Source organism: Andrena cerasifolii, chromosome 3 (genome assembly GCF_050908995.1).
Source record: "Andrena cerasifolii isolate SP2316 chromosome 3, iyAndCera1_principal, whole genome shotgun sequence".
Classification (NCBI taxonomy): Eukaryota; Metazoa; Arthropoda; class Insecta; order Hymenoptera; family Andrenidae; genus Andrena; species Andrena cerasifolii.
In genome coordinates, this window is record NC_135120.1 from 2,932,939 (window position 1) to 2,956,857 (window position 23,919).

At 38.2% G+C, this 23,919-nt stretch overlaps 2 protein-coding genes and 1 pseudogene across 2 annotated transcripts in view; 2 read left to right on the forward strand and 1 right to left on the reverse strand.

Annotated features, from left to right (window-relative positions):
* The window catches only part of LOC143367031 (uncharacterized), a 426,392-nt gene that overhangs the window by 376,370 nt on the left and 26,103 nt on the right, over nucleotides 1-23,919 (reverse strand). The gene's annotated exons all lie outside the window — the stretch shown is intronic.
* The window catches only part of Mas (trypsin-like serine protease domain-containing protein masquerade), a 131,634-nt gene that overhangs the window by 100,335 nt on the left and 7,380 nt on the right, over nucleotides 1-23,919 (forward strand). The window contains exons 9-10 of the mRNA XM_076808527.1: nucleotides 11,520-11,797; nucleotides 20,788-20,942. Coding sequence (XP_076664642.1) covers nucleotides 11,520-11,797; nucleotides 20,788-20,942 — 433 coding nt within the window. The remainder of the gene's footprint in view (nucleotides 1-11,519; nucleotides 11,798-20,787; nucleotides 20,943-23,919) is intronic.
* Nucleotides 3,995-5,377, forward strand: LOC143367206 (uncharacterized; annotated as a pseudogene).

Below are 23,919 nucleotides of genomic sequence, written 5' to 3' on the forward strand. Positions count from 1 at the left end.
TTATTAATACTATAAACATTAAAAAAAAAATTTATTTGAATAATATATACATATGTATGACAGCGCTACATTCCCTGATATATAGGTGTTTTTTTTTCTGGAGCCGCTGTAATTTTACAGTGATTCTGCCCGTAAGAAATTAAATTGTTAAATATGCTCTGAAATTAATACTTTGTCCTGACCCCCCTTCTGCCCTGAATCTATTGAAAAAGAAAAAATCAAAATTATAAAAATGGCGGCTGTAAAACGGCAAATTTTAAAGAAACTTTATTTTTCGCCAGGGAAAAGAGCCATTTTTACGCGTAGTTTCAAGTCGTAACTAGACATGTTTCACATATGCTGAATTTTTTTCAAATCGACTTGTACCTCCGTTTTTTCGCAATCACTGCAAAAGAAGAGGAAATATGATCCGAGAAAAGCGCGTTTAAAGTTTCGAAAGAGGAATCAGTCTACCTGCGTGCGCGCAGAAACGGTTTATGGCACGATCGACCTTTTCGGCTGTAAAATCCTTAATTTTGCGAATTTTAACATAAACCAAATGGCATTTTAGTTGGGAAGGGAGGTACTTTCAAAAAACGCAACAAAACAATCGATTTTCTGACTGCCTAGTCTCCTTAAGCAAACAACACAATAAGTTTGATCTTCACACTTTGGAGACACTTTTTCCTATAAAGAAATTTGGACCACCTGAGTTCCATAGTGTTGAAGTTATTAACATTGTGAAAGTGATTGAAGTACTAATATGTATGTAGAATAATTACATATACATAAGCTACTTACTTAAGGGAGTATTCGCTCTTGCTGTATAAAAAAAAAGGATTTGTTAATTTTTCTGATAGTATTAATACAATATTGCTAAGAGGAGATTTTCAAATTCGTACATATGCCAAAGATGTAGCTGATTTATGAACCGGTGCGTGAATAAGAAACAAGAGAAACGTTGTGGTCAGCCAGTACAAAGCGTCTGGCGCAAGGGACTTAAATTAGACTGCTGCTGGCGCGCATTAGACAAGAGGCACAGGAGCGTTTTTTTCGGTGGACGTCACGACAATACATTGCAGTAAAAGGTAAATATACCTATTACTGCGGGGACATGATTTAGTCGCACTTTGTTGGACTATTTCTCTTGATTTTTTATAAAAGAACAATTCATTAGGTGCTTTGTTTTTAAGAATGATGGATTTCGTCTTAGAACAAAATTTGTTAAGCTTAAAAACCTAACGTAACATATGACTGACACTTTGTACCTATTACTGCGGGCGAAAAAGAGCCGTGTACCAATTACTGTTTACCGAATACTGCGGATGAACGCAGAGCCGGCGCCCTTATGCAAGAAAATTTTTTGACGCCCTCAAATTCTTACACCTATTTTCTGTTTAATATGTTTTGTTTTTATTAAGCGTGCGATGTAGTTTTTTAGCGCCCCCTTCGGCTGGCGCCCTTATGCGGCGCATAACTTGCATAATGATTCCGCTGCCCCTGGATGGGTATTTTGGTCTAGCGCGCGAATTTTATTACCATTTTTGAGAATTTTTTATGGGCAATCAAAGTAAGAATAGTACACAACATTTTTTCTAGAATATTAATCGTCCTTTTAACTATATTTGCAAATTTTGTTGCCACGAAAAATTAGTTGTACCTTGTCCGTAGTTAGGTTAGGTTTAGTTTGGCCGGTGACCACCGCAGACACGCGCCGCAGTATTTCGGACACTCGCTGAATTTTATGCCGTAGAAATGGGCTCCTCTTCCATTTAAATGTACCTAATGCTGCGGGATTAATATTTTTATTAAGAAAGCAAGAAAAGTGTTTTTTTATATTTTTTTTACAATAATGAAGGCATCTAAATAATAAAAAAAATCCCGATTCAATCTAAAGTAATATGATGGATGTACAATCATTTGAACACCAGTCCTGTGGTAGTCGAGACAGAAGAAAAATGGCCTGTTTTGTACCTTTTGTGAAGATCGTTTTTTTAAATCCTTAGATTATAAAAATAGGAGAATGATTGGAAAATGTTTTTGTTTCTTCAATTAGACTACATTCTTATTGAATTGTAGAATTTTTTGGGGACGAACAATTTAGTTTTACGTATTTCAATCTTAGTGGAGAAACATACCGCAGTAATAGGTACACTCTCAGTAATAGGTACATTTACCCTAGTAGACTTGCGCTAGTATGCGGGGTATATGTACGCCCGTAAAAATTGGCGTCCGTCGTGATGAATGCCGAAAAAAAGCTGATGTGCCCCTAGCCTTAGCTACGTCAAGCATGGCGAGGGCCATGCCGCAACCACCTAGAAAGACCCACTTGACACGTGACGTTGTATGTCATCACCACAGTTGCCAGGAATAAAGACCACATGATGTAGTAGGGAGTAGTGGAGAAAGCATCCTCGCAAGTATAGAGCTATATATACATACTAATACTTGTGCACACCGTGAACTCAGTGACGTAGTAGGGAGTAGTAGAGGGGGAATCTTCACATGGTGTGCACAAGTCGTATTAGTATTTACAGGGTCTCCCAAAATTGTGGGATCATGCTGAATGTGCATTACACGATGCAAAAACACATCGAAAAATCCTTTACCGTTTTGGGATCCGATGCTTCGTTCTCGAGATATAAGTCGTTGAATATTAGCAGTCGAACTTCCGAATGGCGCAGTTTAATGCCGAAACAGCTGAGCGCGGAGGAGTAATCCCTTGCACGCACACGCACAAGGCACGCGTAGATACAGACCCACGCACACAGTAGAACCGATCGCGGTGATTCAAACTATGAAGATGGGCTAATGCGGTCGGGTCTTCTGTGTATGTGGGTTTGTATCTACGCGGCCTTCTGCGTGTTCGTGCTTGTTCCACCTTAAATTTCGAAAATCTGACTTTAAATTCGGAACAGGCGGCCAAAAAAGCCCACAGATACTGATCTTCGAAAAGTGCTGTATAATTCGCTAAATATAAAAGAATCAGCAAGGAAATTCAAAATTTCGGCCGAACAGATCGATAGAGAATTTAATTGTGAAGAATTTAAAAAAAATTGTCAAATTTTCTAAAAAATTACGACCTGTAGGATAATTTGAACAAAACCTGTCATTATGTACCACTGTGGGCCGCTCGGAGGGAAAGTTATAATGCGCGATCTGTAAGCAGCTGTGCCCGGCCTGGCTAACGCGCATCGGCAGTAATCTACACCTCTCGAATCAGACGCTTCAAAAGGAGTATATTAAAAAATTAAAAACTCGGAAACGATGCCTTAACACGATTTCGTTTTATTTTGACATGTAGAATCTCCTTTTAAAGTTTCTGACACATGTTGTCGAGCACCCTGTATAAGAGAACCATTTATCAACATTGCCAATTGTTCACTCACTTTTGAGCTAATTCCCCTTAAGGGGGTCACCTTCAAAATTTTCGAAAATTCGTTTTTTGGATTTTTACATATTCCGATAGATATATCTTTTTCGCGTACTTTAAGCGCAACCCGACTTTAAAATTTCAAAAACTGACGAAATGCTAGCCAAAAATGTGAGAGCGTGCAAATACAAGCGAACACAGGAAGGTGCTAGGTAAAAACTCTCGATCCCACTGTGCGTAAGTGGTTTTTCCCACAATTTTCGGCCGTTTTTATTGCTGCTATTTTTTGTGAATCAGTACTCCTTGCTACCCAGCACAGTATTCCGCAAACTTTTGATCGAGCACCATACATTTTGAGCTACTCTCGTCGTTGCAAATATGCAATCAGAATCTGATTCCAATTCTGACTTTCGTGTTTTATCACATCGAGTGCCATTGGATAGAAAGGGGCCCCGGACTACTTTTGGGCGTCCTCGTCGTCGTAGAAGGCGAGATTATTTGAAAATTTTGAAGCTGCCACAAAGAAGTCAAAATATCGCCGTCCCAAGTACATCGCGAAAAAAGTTGGACAGTAATGAAAAGTTTGGTGACGAATGTGAATTGAAGCATTCATACAGGATTTTGAATTTCTTTTTTGTGTTTGATACAATTTCACAGTTTTTCTGTTGTAAAACTTGTAAAAGCAACATCACTTTCGGAAAAATAGATCAACACGGACTCGGTTTCAACATAATTTTAAAACGTAAAAATTGTGGTGAAACAACAATCAACTTCTGCCCTTGATAAAAGATCGCGCCTATGAAATCAACCGGCGGATAATTTATCTAATGCGATCATTAGGAATTGGTTACGCAGGCCTACAAATGTTTTGTGGAATAATGGATTTACCAAAATGCGTCGCAAGAACATTTTATAATACAATAGTCGGATATATCCGAAGAGCCACCGAGTTGGTTGAAAAAGGGTCTATGAATCGCGCCGCAATGGAAGAGTCACTGATAACAGGAGCAGGTATTGATAATTTCAATGGCGAAATAGCGGTATCGGGAGATGGGACATGGAAAAAGCGAGGTTTCTCTTTTCTCCAAGGCGTTGCCACCCTTATTGGAATGAAGACTGGAAAAGTCATCGATATAATCTTAAAAAGCATCTACTGTAAAATTTGCAAGTTTCTAAATAAAAACAGAGACAAAGATACGGAAAATCGTCGAAAACAGCATGAAGCCATGTGTGAAAGTAATCACGCAGGTAGTGCCGGGAAAATGGAGGTCGACGGCATAGTTGAAATGTTTCAACGTTCAGTACAGTTGCACCAATTGAAGTACGTGTCTTACATTGGCGACGGAGATTGCAAAACATATAAAGGAGTAGTGGACTCGCAACCGTAAGGTCTAGATATTACCATTTTAAAAAAAGAATGCATCGGCCACATACAAAAAAGAATAGGTAATCGGCTCCGAAACATAAAAAAAGCGAATAAAGGTTTGGGAGGAAGGGACAAATTGACTGCAAATCTCATCGATAAGTTGACTACGCACTATGGACTTGCGATAAGAAGAAACTGTAATTCGGTTGAAGACATGAGAAACGCTATTTGGGCGACTTATCAACACAAATGCTCAACGGATAAGAACCCCCAGCATAATTACTGTCCTCCAAGTAGTGAAAGTTGGTGTTTGTGGCAGAGGGCGAAAGCGGAAGGTAATCTGAATACGTTTGTTCATGAATCACCTCTACACTCTGATGTCCAGGCAGCAATAAAGCCTGCGTATGAAGAGTTGTCTACAACAGAACTTTTGGAGATATGCCTCGGAGGGTTTTTTCCAAAATCGAAACGAAAGTTTAAACTGCAAGATTTGGAAAAGCGCACCAAAGACCTCTTTTTTTGGAAGTGAAATTGTTAATATTGCGGCATATTTTGCCGTGTGTACTTTTAACGACGGAGCATCGAGCATATTGCAAATTTTAAAACAATTAAATATTTTAATTGGCCCGAAGACCCTTGAAATGGTGCGAAACATATAACAACATCCGCGTAACGGGCGCCGATCGCCGTGTCTCACTTGCGACAAAAGAAGGCAGAATCGAGATTAGAAGAAAAAGAAAGGCCACAGAAGATCTTAATCATTCAAGAGAAGGTGTAATATATGGGCCTGGCATCGATTGAACTCCGTAAGGAGCAATTATTGCCGCGTAAAGTACGATAAACTGCATGCCAAACTTTAAACGCGATTTCCCACGAACTACGTTTATCAAGCCGGTGTACATAAAATGTCGAAAACCGCACCAACGATTTGGATGCAAATTTAATGAGACATGCAGAAAACCATTCCCTAAGATGTGTCAGAAACAGAATTTCGAGATAAATTCTTAAAAAAAAGGTAAAAAATATTTTTCATACAAGAAATCGATAAAACCGTATTTTTCAACATAAAAATTGTATTATTTTTTTTCGAAAATCTGCTCCCGACACATCTTAGGGAATGGTTTTCGTCATATCTCATTTTTTCATCCAAATCGTTGGAGCGGTTTTCGAGATTTTATGTACACCATCAAACGGTGTACTGCGTACTCATCTTTACGTTTTTACTCACAACTTTTCTGTACATAGAGATATTTGGACTTTTTTTTCTTAAAGCTCATAGAACAACGATGAAAACTAGAAAAAACGTTGTCTGTATTGTTATTTACCACTTTACAATTTGTGTTTGAAGAAAAGGCCTGTTTTAGGGCTATCGAAGGTGACCTACCCCCTTAAACCAATGATTCTAAATTTGTTGTGCTCCGATAATCAACTCCGGCCTTAAATAATAGAGATGCATATGGAACTTTCAAGCATCAAAAGTATAAGTTACCACAGATACGTGCTATAACTGAAGCGAAAAGTTTTCCGCAGAATCAGCAGGACATGGATACGCTGCTGCGTCGCTGTTACTAATCTGACGGAACATACAAATGCATGTCTACTTCCATCCCGACCACACCCTTTTCGATAGATAAAACCACCAAATCTTGAAAAAAGGGGAAAGTGGCTAAACGGTGTCCGAGTGAGACGCATCCACGCGATCTCATCAGTCTTGTCGACATACAAGGAACGTCACCTAACGGATACATACCGATTGTAATGAAAGGGTATACCCGGTTAAGATGGTCAAATGTGTCACCGAGTCGCTCCAGCGCCGGAGATTCTGAACCGCTTTTTGCCGCAACAATAATTTGAGGCATTGAGAGCAACAACGGACTAACCCACTTTTTTCGAAATTGAGTTAGTAGCAAAAATATACTCCAATAGGCTCTATTAATCATATAAAATAGGGAAAACATTTTTTTTCAATGTGGGTTAGTCCGTTGTTGCTCTCAATGCCTCATTTAACCTAAACTAAATTAATTTAAATTAGACGCAAAGGTTAATGTACAGCGAACGTGAATGCACTCGACGGATTTTGGACGTGTTTTGATCTATGTCTGCCACTGCGGTGGAGCGATATTGATTGCTCGATATTTCCCGTACGATCGATTTCGGGAAGCGTCGATCCACGCAAACGCACTGGTAAGACGGGACTCCGAACGCCCGCACCAAGGAAATTTTCGCCAGGGCTGCCAGGAAATTCCTACTCGCAGTTGGGGGGGGGGGGGGACAGGCCACGCACGCGCGTGATGGCGATCTGACGTCAAACCAATTGATACCAAAATAGGTGTTGGCTCCAAGCCAATCAACGCCAAGGTTGGGTCCTTCTCTCCACTACGAGTAGGATTTTGCTGGCAGCCTTGATTCTCGCAAACACTCGCCGAAACCGCTACACTTCAAAAAACACGAATTATTGCAAGTCACTGGAAGGATTCTAATTGTTTAACCGCTTACGAATTCTATATGCCTAATACTGTGGGAAGCAACTACAGGGTGATTCTCCAGCGACGCCCGTCAAAGAGATGCGGCCTCGTACCTCGCGACGAGGACAATCCCTCGCAGTGCCTCACCAAATTGTATGGCTTCCGACCCCGAAGGGGTTGGAGTGTTTATTAAGAAGTGAGTAATCTTCGACTTCCGTATTTCTCATCAAATCCTTGCGGAAATGACGCCAAATGATTCCTTATGTTTCGCCGATGGAACTGACACCAAGAACGACGTACTTCGGACCATAATGGAAGAAATTCGATGAAGAATCGATTCATATCATTTGTAGCTGACTTCGTTAAAAATAATCCGATTTACATGAAATTTGGTACGATTTTCATCGGAAAAACATAAGGAATCGATTGGCGTCGTTTCCGCAAGGATTTGATGAGAAATACGGAAGTCGAAGATTTCTCACTTCTTAATAAACACTCCAATCCCTTCGGGGTCGAAAGCCATAAACTTCAGTGAGGCACTGCGGGGGATTGTCCTCGCCACGGGGTACGAGGCGGCGTCACTTTGACGGGCGTCGCTGGGGAATCACCCTGTAGTCGGGCCGTTCTGCGAAGCCACTACAAGGTGTACAACAAATTTCTAGATTATAGGAAAAATGGATGATGATGTCACGTCCCGGGTGGCGGTGTTTGGGACACAATGACAATGTGGGGTTGTACAGGAACGTTAGGCACGAAAGCGTGTTTCGTAGCCTCGCGGTGAGTGGGAGGTTAGGCACGAAGGCAAGCTGCATAGCACAAGGGGAGATGGGGAATTTAGGCACAAAGGTGAGCTTCGTAGCACAAGGCAACCAGGGAAGGTTAAGCAATAATCGCGCACCAGGGTGACACCCGTTAGAGCACAAGCGGTTAGTATTTAAAGGCTTGGTAATTGGATTTACCGCTGCATTGAAGTAAGAAACTACACGTAATATTTCTGTGAAATGTGTGTAGCCACATAGTCGTGCAAGACCTATGCGAAAGTAAGCCTTGCAAACACAATCCCCATAAAAAACTTCAAAAAAGTAAAAAAATTACGCCAAGTACATGACAAAGTCGAGGACGAAAAAGAGCATCACAAAAAATAGAAGGTAATAATAATTACAAAATAAAAAGATGTGAAATCAAAACGAGCTGCAAGTACATATTAATCATACATACCATTACTCATAACGCGGACATTTTAATCCCATCAAAAAGAATCCCATTTAAAAACATTGTCGAAAATTAATTTCTTTACAAATTTAATGATTTAATTATCACAATGGCTATTTATACAAAGAGAAAGAGGTATTATATAATATTAAGCAGAAATATTTTTATACAAATGAATATTTTAATACGAATAAATATTTTATTCAAATTACTTGGCGCTGCGAAACCGAAAAAATGATAATTGTCTTAATATTAATAATTTACAATAACTCTCTTACAATCTAAAATACATTAACTGTAAAATACAATCTAATATATATATATATATATATATATATATATATATATATATACATACACATACTACAAACGCAGTCAGATTTATTCTACATATATTTAATTCTAATATCATACGTAGCATATGCACACATACGCACATTCACGAACGCACCCACAAGAAAGAGAGAAAAAGATTAATGCAATTTATACATATTTAATCAGTTTAGCAATACCAATTCGGAGCGCAATTATGAGTAATGGAATATATGATTAATATGTACTTGCAGCTCATTTTGTTTTCACAACATTTTTTATATTATATTTATTATTATCTTCTATTTTTTGTGATACTCTTTTCTGTCCACGACTTTTTCATGTACTTGGCGTATTTTTTTTTACTTTTTTGAAGTTTTTTATGGGGATACAACATAACGTAGATCTTATATAGAAATAGAGTGGCCTTTTGCTATAGTGAGTGTAGAGACAACATAATGTGTCCGAAGGAGGTAAGAGCGTATGACAGAAAGTCTTGTTGCAGGAAATTTAAATGCTAATGGTAATAATTCAGCGAAAATGAACGAAGAGATCCAATATTTTTTACGCACAATTTATTGGTGTTGGAATAAAATTAATTTAGTATCTCTGATAACCATCTGTCTCCAGTCTGACATCAGATTGGTACTGGCTCTGGCATGAGAGCGCAGAGTCTGACGTCAGAACCGTAGCAGACGGCAGAATCTGCTGCCGATCTGACATCAGGCACTGACATCAGGCTCTGCACCTCAGAACGCAGCCATCTGCGGACACAGACGACTACGGTTCTGATGTCAGATTCTGCTGCCCAGATCTGGCTATCAGGGTTGTTAATTGAGACAATAGTTCAGTCTCCTATGTAGTGTAAAAACTCGTGACATTTTAAATTTGGACAACTTACCTTATTTGACATTTGACAGGTTATGATGGATTGACACTTGGTATATACAATGACTGACGACGATCCCTAACGAATGGTCCCTTTCGTCGACGAATCGACGAAAGGGACATGTGTTAGTCTTTCTTTTGGCTGAAGATGTGCGTGTAACGCGTATACGTATTATGTTGACGAAAATTTGGCTTGAAGAATCAGAATCAAAAGAAAAATCACCGTTTCCGACTGATCCACGAGACGATATTACGATATATCTGTCAAGCGTGGACCGACTTTATTGAATTTGGTCTTATTCAAAAGCTTATATGTGGTTTACATGAGAAAAATGCCTTTAAATTTAGAAAATATTGCAAGCGTGATGAGATATTAATGAAATAAGTTTCAGGTTAGGTTGGAATAGCCGTGCAACGAGTAAATGATAGCGGTAGCGACAGTCGACATATATACAGGGTGTCTTTCATGTACTTAGCGTCGCTACCGCGTCTCTAGATAAGAAATCCCGGCGTTCGCGAAGCGGGATCAGCTGTTGCAGTGGCTTATTCTGATTTGGGCTTCCCGTAACCGAAGTATTAAAGCAATAATTCAAACCGTTATTTAAGACAAGAGAGTTTATTTAGTAGAATGCACAAGAATATGCCATGCACTATTAATGCGATAGCGGTAAAGTTAATATAGTAATGCGTAGGACGTTAAGCATTAGCACAGAAACGTATACATAAACAATGAGCATTAATAATAATAATAATAATACAGGACGCACTAGGCATTAGCAATAGATAATAACATAAAATCAAATAAGCATTAGCAATACACAATGAATATAAAATGCAACAAGCATTAGCAATAGGCAATAATATAAAATGCAATAAGTATAAGCAATACACAGAATATAAAAGCAATAAGCAATAGTGTAAAATATGAAAAGCGTTAGCAATCGAAAATAATATAAATGGAGATGATATGCACTGGTACGATAAGTAATTATAATCGCTTACAGCAGATGCTGTATATTAATAATTTTTTTGGACGGTGTAACACTGATTTGATTCCACGGTATAATCACTGAATAGACACACTGCGGTTTGTACCAAAAGTCAATTGAGCTCCGGGTGCTGAGTCCCTTGTATTTATATGGTGCTCCGGAATGTCAGTTATGGGGGGTATGCGCGGTATGCACCATGAGTTATGTGCAAAATATGCGTTATATAATTTAAATTTATTGATGACTCATGCGCGAAATATGCGTCGCAATAGAATATCAGGGGTTCTGATTTGGGGCTCCGAAAAGGGGGTACTCAACCCATTGGATAGATTTTGGGTGTTTTGGTTGGAAAGGGGTGAGAGTGGCTTTGATTTAGTGGGTGGTAGAGAGGGGGTGAGACGTGGTTTCGATTAAAGAAGAATTTTAGGGAGTGAGTCGTGCTCTTGATTTAGGAAGGTTTTTGGGACGAGGGGCTTATTTAGATTTAGATGCGAGGGAGGAGATCATGCCTCATAGGGCGAAGAGGGAAAGGGGATTTCGCACTTGACCATCGCTACATGGGGACCGCTAAGGTACATATTCTGGATGGCCCAGTGGTTGGGGGAAAAGGGTAAGAGTTGAGTTTTAGGGATAGTGGCCGAGTTGTGAAGTGATTTATGGGGAAGACTCTAATTAGGACCACGCGAAAAATAGTGGAACGTCACAATGATTATTATTATTTATTTAAACGGGACTAGTGCTTCGTATACAAACTGTACAATTATAAGTAAATATGGGAGGTAATACCTAGATACAAAATTTCGTCGATGCAGCAGTTCTCGGGTAATCGGTGGGAGTAATTTTATGCACAGCGGTTTGAAAGGGCGCGAATGACTTATTAAAGACGTCTAATACAGATGATTCTCATACATGAATTTTTGTATTCTTCTTTACAGCATTGTGAGATCTGGAGATGCAATCTATGTAAGAGTAGGCGATCACGATTTGACTAGAAAATATGGAAGTCCCGGTGCTCAGACATTGCGAGTAGCAACAACTTATATTCATCATAATCATAATAGCCAGACTCTGGATAACGATATCGCATTATTAAAGCTTCATGGACAAGCAGAGCTCAAGGATGGTGTTTGCCTCGTATGTTTACCTGCACGAGGAGTCAGTCATACAGCTGGTAAACGATGCACCGTCACTGGTTACGGATATATGGGAGAAGGTAAACATTTATATAATATCAAATCTTTTGTGCTTTAATATTAGGGTTATTCCACATCAAATTGACTAGCTTTTACAGCGAATGTTGAAGATTTTGATGAAAGTAAAATATTATCTAGTCCACTTGAAATTAGGAACCCTTTAAATCATCAATTTTGTTGTTTTCGAATTTGTTTAAGATTCGTCAGAATGTTTTGGTTACTTCCCCGTAAATACAGTCTATAAATCAACTTTCATCATTGGCATTTTTCATTGTACGAACTTCATCCTTTCTTTTATTTTAACCAGAAAAGATCGACCGTCTTGAAAAAATTACTTTTCGTCCGAAAAATCATTTTTGTCAACAAATTCTTGTGTTTTAAATATCACTTAAATATCGCATTTTTAACAATCCGAAAAAAATACGAGCAGATTTTTGTAAGCTTTATCTACAAAATACGGTCTTATCTATGGTGGTTATTTCTAAATAGACTTCACCACAAGCTGTTAAAGAGTATGGTGTACTCCGTTTCAGATAACCTACGCGCCTATTCGCTCGACTGTTATAGGCGGCTGACAATACTGCTTGGATGTTACATTATTGATATTTACAAATAATATGGAAAAGTCTCATAGTCTTCTCAGTGATATGGTTTATACATACAGGGTGTCCTATTTGAAGTTTCGTATGCAATTATCTCCTAAAGTATTCATTATTGAAAAAAATATTTCAAGTAAAACTTATTTTGTCTCGAGGCAGACATCTTGTCACAAATCTTATCAGGGTGGACGTACCTCCGAGATTTTAAAGTGATCATTGTTTTTTTTCTTCAAATGGAACTATATGTTTTGAACCTATAATATGTTGGTATCCCAAGGTCATTCATGGTCATTTATTGCCGTTCAAAACTTATCTTCGTTGAACGTCCAGAAGTTGTTCCCTGTCTTCGGTATTCAAAATGATGACCTCGGATGTCAATGCATTGATTTACTCTAACCTTAAAAGATAGTTGCACTCTCTCCAATATTGCAGAAGTTGTTGTCACTGTTGGCAGGCATCCGTTATACGATTTTTCATATTATCAGGGGTAGTGGATTCTTCCCGGTAAACTTGATCTTTTCTGATACCCTCAGAAGAAAAAGTCTACAGGTGTCAAATCCGGAGATCTTGGTGGGACGGTTCTCCTGCTTCCTCTTCCTACTCTCATTTCCAATACCGGAGATAAGGAACAATTTCTGCACGTTCAACGTAGGTAAGATTTGAAGGGCAATAAATGACCTCGAATGACTTTTGGGCATCAAGATCTTAAGGTGCGTCTTCATCAGCGTTCACAAACTGTCCATGAACAGTATGGGAATAGAATTTCCTAGAAATCGTCTGTTCGCGTACCTGTTCGCATACTGTTGCTGAACTGTTCGTAATATAAAGTTAAAAGTGGTGTACTCGCCAACGAACATTTCATAAACACTGTTCGCAGACAATTTATTACCACTACACAATCTTTTCGCAAACTCTTCACACATTCACGACTACAGTGAAATTCTTCTGATTAGTAAGATTCTTCGGATTAAAATGAGACCAAATAATGGACTGATTCCTGAAGAAACTGATAGACTGGTGTAACAAAATATTTACATGTTCGTGAATTTGTTCGCGTGAGCAATATTCGCAAAAAGATCAAATAGTGGTTATAAAAATATTGCGAACTGCTTGTATGGATTGTTTGCGAACAGTGTTCGTGAACTGTTCGCTAGTGAGTACACAATAGGGTGGATCGATTTTTTTTTTATATCAAGTTCTAATAGTGCAGAAAAGTTGCCCACCACTATCAGTATTACGTGTGTGAAATCACAATTGAATCAAATCATATCTTCTGTTCTGTGCTTGAGCTTGAAATTTCGATATTTTTACAAAAATACAAAAATTCTGTTTTAACACTAGCTTGTTGTAGTCGCAAAGATTTCCATTATTTTCTTCTGTATCTCTTGTAATCACAACTTTGCCTCGTTCTGTTATACTTGTTATAGGTGCCATTATTGGAATACGAGTACTATATAATTCAGAGTGTCTTGTATAGCACTCCATACAGAATTGTCTTCCTATATCACAATATCACATTCTAAATTTTCTTCCCACCAGTCGGTCCTTTGTCCTATCTTTGGTACTCCCGAATATTTTACGGGTTTCCAACTTCCTACTTATGAGGATGTCATAAGATGCTGTTTAGATCTGAGACGATCGGTTGAAGAACAAAGTGGTAGAAAGAGGGAGCCACCTTTTTCTACCATTGCAGATTTGGTTGCGAAGAAATTGGAGGAAGTATATATAACAGCTTCTATAGCCATAGTTTCACATATACGAATCTTACAAAAAATTAAAACATCACTGCCAATATATAAAAATAAAGAGTGACTACAGATATATCTATAGGTGCCCGGCATTGCAGTCAAAGTAAGATGCGTTTAAAACGGCCGCGTGTAATTTGTTCAACATCGCCGCGTGCAAGTGCCCTGATTTTTCGACTTGTAGTTGTACAAAAGAGAAGAAGGTACCCCTTATTGAACAGAGCTTCTTGACCGAAGGGGTCCTAGAATTGGTTGCATTGCTGGAGTAGATTTGTTTGAAACAAATATATAGGCTTGATCATGCTAATGCTCTCGATGCCGAACCCTCTTGCTCAACTCATATTTCATCTCAGTGTAATAAGTGCGATTCAAGGGATGTAAGTGTAGACGAGGAATTTAAGCTCTACGAACCACAAAGGAAGAGAGAAAAGTCTTCAGCTCAAATGCGAATTAATTTGGCAGAAACTGCGCTTGTCTCACAGCGATATGGTGTCAGCGATAGGGCAACAGCATATACTGCCTTTTCTATACTTCAAGATGTTGGACTTATATCTTCAATGGTAATTTGTAAAACTCGTATATGCGAAACTATAGCTATAGAAGCTTTTGCATATATATTTTCTCCAATTTCTTCGCAACCGAAGCTGCAATGATAGAGAAAGGCAGCTCCCTATTTCCGCCATTTTCTTGTTCAAACGATCGTCACAGATCTAAACAACGTCTTATGATGTCCTCGTAAGTAGGAAGCTGGAAATACGTCAAATTTTCGGGAGTATCCGGAAGACAACTCTGCGTGGATTGCTAAACATGACACTCTGAATGATATACTGGATGAATGATAGTACCTACTCGTATGCTAATAATGGCACCTATGACAAGTGTAACAGAGCGAGGTGAACCTGTCGATACAAGAGATATAGAAGAAAATAATGAAAATCTTTCCGACTACAATTTTTTTTCGATCCACCCTAATGAACACTGGACCATGTTCACACGGTTGGTATCTGCTGATACAATATTCCGCGAATATGGTGGGAGACAAAACCACGCCATAGGTTCTCACTTAAATCATATTCACGAAACATTTTAGAAAGAATGGTAGCAGAGCAGATGCCAACTGTGTGAAGTTATTCCACTCTGCACCGTACATGTGTGGTAGTTGGAAAGATATTTTTGAGCCGGGTGCACAATGTGTACACTGCATTCCACTTTAGAGCGAACTCGTTCCGCGTAGAGATATACTGTTGATTCGTAGTAAACCGGCGGGGAAAGTGCTACGACCAATCGCAAAAGTGTTACGACCAATCGCGTGTGTCAGATCCGTGGGAGCTTCGCAGATCGGTCGTAAATCCGTAGGGGCGTGGGTCCGCTTTTATATGGAATGGAGTGTACATTATCTTCTAATAAATCGTTCACCATTTACAAAGGATTGTCGGGACAGTAACACAATGCGATCTTGGAGATCGCTTTGCTTTTAAGCTCTATTCAGCAGTTTTGGCCGTGTGGCCTCCAGTTCTGTAGGATCAAATGAAACCGTTCACACTCTGGCGCATGCCTACCGGTCACGTTTGGCCGTATTCAGATACGACGGTTTGGATTGCGCGGTAAACACATAAACTGCTGCTTCGTGGTTGTCGTAATAATATACAGAGTGTTAATAATATATTGTATATTGTTATGATTTCGGCTCGGCATAGCAGAAGTTTAATGAGAAAATGCAACAGAAGCAACAGAACATTAACAAGAACAGGGTAACAGATATAACCGTATACAATCACAAAGGCACGAGAAATATGTAAATGTCGATGCGTCTGCACGTAATGGCGTCTGGCTATCAAATGACTGCTTGACAGGCGATCGATCCGATCGCCTTCTTCTCGCTGTCCTCTTGTTCCTGTCACGAGCACCAGCAGGCCCTGGATTCCAACCAAAGGGTGCTCGCAACAATATGTGCTAAAAAAAAAGACAAAAATCCAGAATAACAAAATTACGTTTGAAGCTTCATTTCCGAGTTATTAATTGTTGAGAATATGCGTAAAAAGCATCTGCACGCCCGTGTCATGTAACACCCTGCATATGGGAACAAAGAAAATGGTCGTTCAGTTGCACCATAGAAAAGCAGTGTGCCTCTGGACTGTTCATCGCCGATGAAGAAATCAAAATAGAAAACATCACGAAAATATTGAGTGCACCCAATTTTAAGGGATAAAATCACGCGTTGGATTTTTTTAACCCTTGTTGGAAACTCGACAAGCAACAAACACTGATTGTACTTAAATACCGATGTAGTAATATATTTCAATGTACGTAAGTTTGTTACAACATGGTTTAACACAAGATTCGTCGTATGTTAACATATCTGGTACACTGTAGTACTGGACTAGACGTCTTAAACAGTAACCTTAGGTTCGACGTATGAAACAGGAGTCTCTCTGTGCAGTTTTCGGATTGGTATGTATCGTTACGAGCCATTGCTGCAAGCAGTTGTGGCAAGTTTCAATTCTGTATCCCGATTAAAGGGGGGGGGGGGGGGTAGTAGTAAAGTGCAAAAATTGGAAATGAGGTTTTTGTCGAATATTTCCTATACTTGTGCATGAAAATTTTTTCAGATTGTTAAGTCGAAAATCATAGGTGTGAAAAATAAAATTTTTTTGCACCGTTGCACAGTGGGTCCGATCAAAAAGTTGGCGCCTTTTGGGTCTTTTTTTTAAGATATCGAAATGAAATTTGCGCCAAAAAATAAAATAAAATTAATCTTCTAATGATGTATAATTGAATATTTTTTACATTTATTTATTTGTTTATTTTTCAATTTTTTTTTAACTTAATTGTGATACAAAAATTTAAAACTGTTCATTTGGTACTTTTATTTAATGCCCTTTTTAGTGGTTTCTAATACAATTGTTTAATCGTTCGTCATCGAGTCGATTACGACGATCATTTCTTAAAATTTTCATTCTCGAGAATAGTTGCTCACACGCATACGTACTGCCAAATATTTTTGCCTGGAGTGGGTAGCGAGCAATGGAAATTTATTAGCCGGAAAGTAACGTTTATAAAACTCAATAAGACTAGCATTCTGAAATTTATTCCTTAATTTTGTGCCGTTTTGTAAATCGATTATTTCCATTTTAAATTCTTCGGGAATTCTTTTAGCTTTGGCATTTATATTAAAGAGGGATGAAAAAATATTAAAATTCGTTTGATTTAAAATAAACTAAATATTTGGATTCGGCAACTAAAATCAAATAATATGGTTCATTTTCCAATTCTGAAAAAAAGAAAATCCATCTCAAACGAAGAAATATGCGGAGGAGATACAGATATTACAAAAAGATTTCAGGTTGCGATTCAAAAACTTCCGCGAAAATTAAACAAGTTTTGACATTTTTTTTACTACCCTTTAATATAAATGCTAAAGCTAAAAGATTTCCTGAAGAATTTGAAATGGAGATAGTCGATTTACAAAACGACACAGAATTAGGAATAAATTTCAGAATGCTAGTGTTATTGAGTTTTATAAGCTTTACTTTCCGGCTAATAAATTTCCATTGCTAGCTACCCACTCCAGGCAAATAATGAGCTCATTTGGCAGTACGTATGCGTGTGAGCAACTATTCCCGAAAATGAAAATTTTAAAAAGTGATCGTCGTAATCGACTCGCTGACGAACGATTAAATAATTGCCTTAGAGTAGCAGTTTCGAATATTGCACCGTATATTGTCAAGCTCGTTAATGAGAAACAGAATCAAGTATCTAATTAAGTAAATATCAATGGTTATTTAAGTTCATTTAATTAGAAAAATATACATGCATATACCTGTTTATATTATAATATGTAGGTATATATTACTGTGTATATATTACTAATAAACAGTACATCATATTAAAAAAAAACGTTTTATTGTAGATCAGTGTCAGGAATAACAAATTCAGCCCATAAATTAAAATTCTTGGATTAGTTATATTTATGTATTTAATATTGCGGCCCGCGTAGTGTAGTAGGTTTCCACTTGTGGCCCACTTCGGACAAAAGTTTGCTCACCACTGCTCTAGGAAGTCCCTGAATTTTGAGGCTCCCTGTATATACAACTTTCAAGTCTATTCTCCTGAGTCCACATGCATCTACAGCAGGGTCCGCTGGTTTTAGCTCTACTGATGAGTCTGGCTGATGGTTCGAAGACAAAACGAACGTTTTCCTTTTCTTCTTGATTTTTGAAACGTTAATCCACCTCTCCTGCATAGTACTCCATTACGCGCAACCGGCCTTAGGGATGACGGTTACGCCAGAGAAGACAGAGCAGGATCCTCTTCTCCTCCAGGAACGGCAGTATACTATAGTATATTGTAAATACAAATAGTAATTTGAGCCCGATCTCACTGGATGCAACCAGCTTAACAAATCTGACGCGACTTTACGCATAACGGTACAGTTCTGAACCAGCAAGATCCGAAGTTATACGTGGTTTATATAGCTCCCAATTGAGTGAGGAACTCAATAAAAGTATCCATAGAATGCCATCTTTAGAAGTCCTTGCGTCATGTCTCTGTTTCTAGCTGTTATTCAGTTGGTCGAGGTAACAGAAGGGGTTCTAAGGCATTATACTTTTGCAGACGCGAGCTTGAAAACTATTTGAGGGTGTGCACAGTGCGACACTTAAATAGGGATTTGGGACCAAAATAAAAGAATACATACAATGTGGTAATGATTCACATTTTCATATTGAAAATTGTTCTAAGTTAACTGAAATTTTAGGGTGAAAAAATGTAACAAAAATAAATAAAAAATTATATTTAAATATATTATAATAAAATAGTAAAATGCAATATTGATATTAACAAAACAATAAAAAACAAATAAATACTACATATATATATATATATATAAGGGTCATTTCACGTCAACCGAATTACCTTCGAGTCCAAACTTTGGCGAAGCGTAGACAAACTTGTGAGAGCTTCAATTTTTCGTCTGCACATGTACTTTCAAAAGAAAGTTGGCATTTTGAAAAATTCAATATGGCGGAGTCAATATGGCGGCTACAATTTGCAAATTTGGGAGGGAGTTCAGTAATACTATTAATAAAAATCCGAAAATGGTTCGAATGGCTTGAAAATGAAGTGATTATGAATCGACACAAGTAGCTGATTACGAATATGAAGTGAGAATTGACGCATTCAAAATGGCGGATTCAATATGGCGGCTATGCACCCAAATTCTTATTCCAAGGAACTGTAAGTTACCCGAAATGATTATGCAATAATTACTCGGGGTTTTTGAGGCCACTGATCACGTATCTGAAGCCAGATTTTCAAAATTCATAATGGCGGGTGGAACCTAACCCAGACCGAAATTTTTTGAATTTTTCAATTTTCATGAAAATATGTATGTAGGTGTTCTTTGTGTTGCGGCCGAAAATCAGCATACAGCGTCGCGCTCGTTTAAATGTGTGTGCGAGAGCGTGTAAACATGATGATACACCGTTCGTTAGGACGGTTACGCGGTTCCCACGTTTTTGCATGTAGTTCAAGCGTTGCGCTCTTCTGGGAATCCAGCCGTTAGTACCAAGAACACCTCGATAATAGTAACACGCTCTTGCACGTACGATTAGCCGAATCTTTGTCGCCCAGCGACCTACGGTTTTCTGAACTTCTCTAAAACGGCTCTTCGAGCCATCGCTCCCAGCGCCTTGTACATAGTTTTGTACATAGGTATTTCTGTTTCGTGTTAATTGCGTGTTTTGTGAGTCGTGTTTGTTCGTGCTCTATTTCTGTGGACTGCTCGTGTTTGTTGTAACGACGCCCACTTTGGCCAATAAACGTGCCGTCCCATCACACGTTGGATTCTGTTGGAGTGGTTTTTAATTATTTCAGATTGTCTATGGCATCTTTCGACTACTTACTTGAAACAATACATAATGATATTTCAAAGTCAGGAAATCTCATGAGGGATTTTGTATTACCTTGGGCACATAAAAATCATAGGTTTTGTGTAGCAATTTTTTTTTTTTAAATAATGAATTCAATAAAAGATTTGATTAATGGCATTTGTTATACATTTTTTAAAAAGGCGCATCGGTGCAACGCCAATTGGCCAGTCAATCGTAAAGGATGCACCACCGCCATTTTGTTGAAAAAATTACTAAAATCTTTTTTAATCTTCAAGAGATGTATAATAAATGGCATTAGGTAATCAGATTTTCTATTGAGTTCATTATTTAAAAGAAAAAAAATATGTAAGCAAACCTATGAATTTCATGCGTCTAAAGTGACAGCACCTCCCCTTAAGAAAAAATCACAGAACCGTCCGATTTCGAGTTCTTCAATAAAAGCGAGCGGCAGCTGCGCAGCAGAGTGTGAATAGTTTTATTTGATCCTACAGAACTGGAAACCGCGCAGTCAAAATCGTGTTTCTAAAACCAAAGTGTCTGAACAAGGCCTTAATTTAATTATTTGGGTAATACTCTCTGACAATACTTTCACCGCTGTTCAGAAAATATCGACTTGAAACCATGTCAAAACCAGGCGGCGACCAGAATTATCTGGGAGTGACGACATTTCATTGACTTCATTGAAAGTATTAAGTTAAAAATTCACAACATTTTTATAACGTTGATTTGTATAAAATTTTAACATATTACTGATACTTCGTGTCTGTATATATAGCTGGCCCCATCCCTCTTCGAGTACGTGAAGCTGAAATACCAATTGTCAGTGATGCTGAATGTATAAGGAAAGTGAATGCTGTGACTGAAAAAATCTTCATCTTACCTGCAAGTAGTTTCTGCGCTGGTGGTGAACAGGGCAACGATGCATGTCAGGTGATTTGAATACATAATGTTTATAGCAGATAATAACTAAGTTATATTGTGAAAGTAACAATAAGTAAAACAGTAAGGAATTTATAGTTTTGCTATCAATTATACAGGGTGTTTATAAATATGTGGGACAATATTGCAGGGTCGGTTTTACTCATCAAGATAACAAGAAAAGTTGGTATACGCATATGCCCGATAATGCTTAGTTTTGTAGTTATAACCATTTTTATATTCTGTAAAATACTGGCCCGAAATGTCTATTAAAAGGCAACCGGCACTCTGACGCGTCCGTCAGTCGGCCTAATCTTCTATATATTATATAAAATTCATTTTCTGTTTGTTTGTTCGTAATACAAATTTGTTTCAAATTTGGCACATATGTTCTACACGTCCGAGCGGAGATCACTATATAGGTTTCGTTGACCCCGCCCACTTTTACGCTCTGTTATTTAATGAGAAATGAATACTCGCGTGGCGTTTCGATACCGGCGTGGCGAGGCACGGTATACGTTGTAAGTGAAATTGGTTACAGATTACGTGGGTCACATCCGACTCTAGTACTAGCCGTATTGAAGGCAAAATGGCAACACCGCGAGAGTCCGACTTCGATATACCTAACCCAACCTACCGTATCAGCCTCCCAGCCTCTCACTACCCACCAGCCTCCCGGCTATACAGTCTCCCTCTACCGGCCTTTCAGTTTCCAGTCTATCTTTCAAATGTTTATATTAATGTAGTACTGAAGTCCTCTAAATATCAGAATCGGAGCTATAATCCACGTGTTTTATTTATTTATATTAACACTACAGATGCTTATTTGTGCGTGCAACAGATTTATTTAATACAATCTGTAGCATTTATAGACATTTTGTTTTACATGTATTTTTTTTACAAATTTCAAATATTCATTAATAATGCCACGGCGTTGGTGTGTTCCCAATTGCAAGGGAAATTATGATAGTACTTTAAAAGATAATAATTACAATTCTATATTTTTATTCCCCAAAGATGAGGAATTACCGAAAAAATAAATAGTTGCTATTATTCGTAAAAATTGGACACCAACAAAATATTCTGCCGGTTGTAGATGATTCCATTGAAATTTACATATCCGGTTATGGATCCCATTCTGTTGCTAAAAAGTTAAATTGCAATATATATAAGTGATCAAACTATGCATTGCCTACAGTTTTACCTTTATCCTCCACAATTAATAATCTATATACAGGGTGTCCCACTAAGGAATGGACAGCGCGATATCTCTTAAAGTATTGTCGATAAAAATATAAAAAAAATAGGGAATTGCATGGTTCGAGGGGGCCCATTTATTAGCGCGAACGAATTTTGTTTTCGATTATTATTTTAAAAGATACGATGGTCAAGTTCGGTTTTTCAAATGGAACTATTTTTTTTTGAAGACCTGAGTTGATAGTGCGTTCCAAGACAAATTCAATAAGCTTTAATGTATACACTTTATTTCCACTGGTTTTTAAGATATTGCGCTTGCAAATTTACTGATTTTCACTGCAAGAAACCCCTCTGGAATGGCAAAAACCGGGGGCGGTCTTACTGGCCCCACGGGTGGCACTGCCTGTTGAAATGGATACTTACCTGCCAAAGGTCTACGCCAGAAATGGCAGGCCCAAAGGCTGGACAATTCTTTTCCGTCAGAAATGCTACTTAGGTATGTACATCTGCGGTATCGAGAAGCGCATCGTTACTTTTATTTCGCACTTGCTTCTACGCTCGGATGGCCGGTTCTTTTGGGAGGGATGCAAGTCGGATTGGTTAGGTTAGGAGGAGTGAAAGTTGCTAAACTAAATTTCAACCATAGGGAGCAGATTGTATCAGAACCAATCGGATTAATACGATCAATACGCCTCTCCCAGAAACCTCCTGTGCCGACATTAGTCCTTGTGCAATATCAAGCTCTCGTGTAAGCACCCGTTCTAGTGCATCGACAGGCTCAATATCTGCGACTTTTTGAATTCTCCTCCTCCACAGTTCCCAGAAGGACAGCGTGAGCCATCCTCTGGACGCAGGCTGTTACCCGCCTTCGATCTCCCGAACAGATTCACTTCTGTTCTCGAGAGCGTTCCTACAGCCTCCGTCTCACTCGCGGGTTGTGCCGATTGGGTGAACGGGCACCAGGCTCTTCGACCAGTGGCAGGGTTGGCCCGCCAGGACACCGAACGGTCAAATCGTCTTTCGTCTCCAACTTCGCCGAACGGCTACTGACCACCGCGATACGCGCCGCCATACACACCGCGACTCGCGATAAGTTAAGGTTTAGGCTAACATAAGCCGCTTACACACTGTGTGCCAGCATAGACCTGACCTGGGTACATTACCACCGAATAAATTGTCGTACTCTACCTTACTTCTGCGTCTAGTCATTCGCGGTAACCCCGCGAATAATGGTTACAATATTTTATGTAAGTTAACATATATTAGTATTCAATCAGATATACATTATTTAGCATTTGCAGATATATGCGTTAGTGGTAGTCAAGCTTACCACAGTATTTTGTTTACAATATTATCAATTTTTTAAATATTTTATTAAACTATCATGTGAAAACTGTAAATAATAGTCAGTTGAAATGCTTGCAGATATCCCTTCTAAAAATAATATATTAAAAACTTTTAATAGGAACTAGATTTTCAATGATTTTTTTAATTTTACTTTTCTTAAAACATCAATATTGATATATATTATTCTTTTCAATATGATTTAATACATTAATAGAGTTTTTATTATTTGCTTTGTATATTGTTATTATTAATACAATTTCACAAGATTTAAGGTTTTATTAGTAGTATTTTGAGAGAATGCCAAAGTATGTTTCGTTATGTTTTGTTATTAATATTATTCAAGATTATTTATTAATATTTCAAAATGTAATACTTAATTTTTTTAAGAAAACAAAAGTTATGTTTTTGTTATGTTCCATTTAAAAATATTAATTTCATTTTAAAA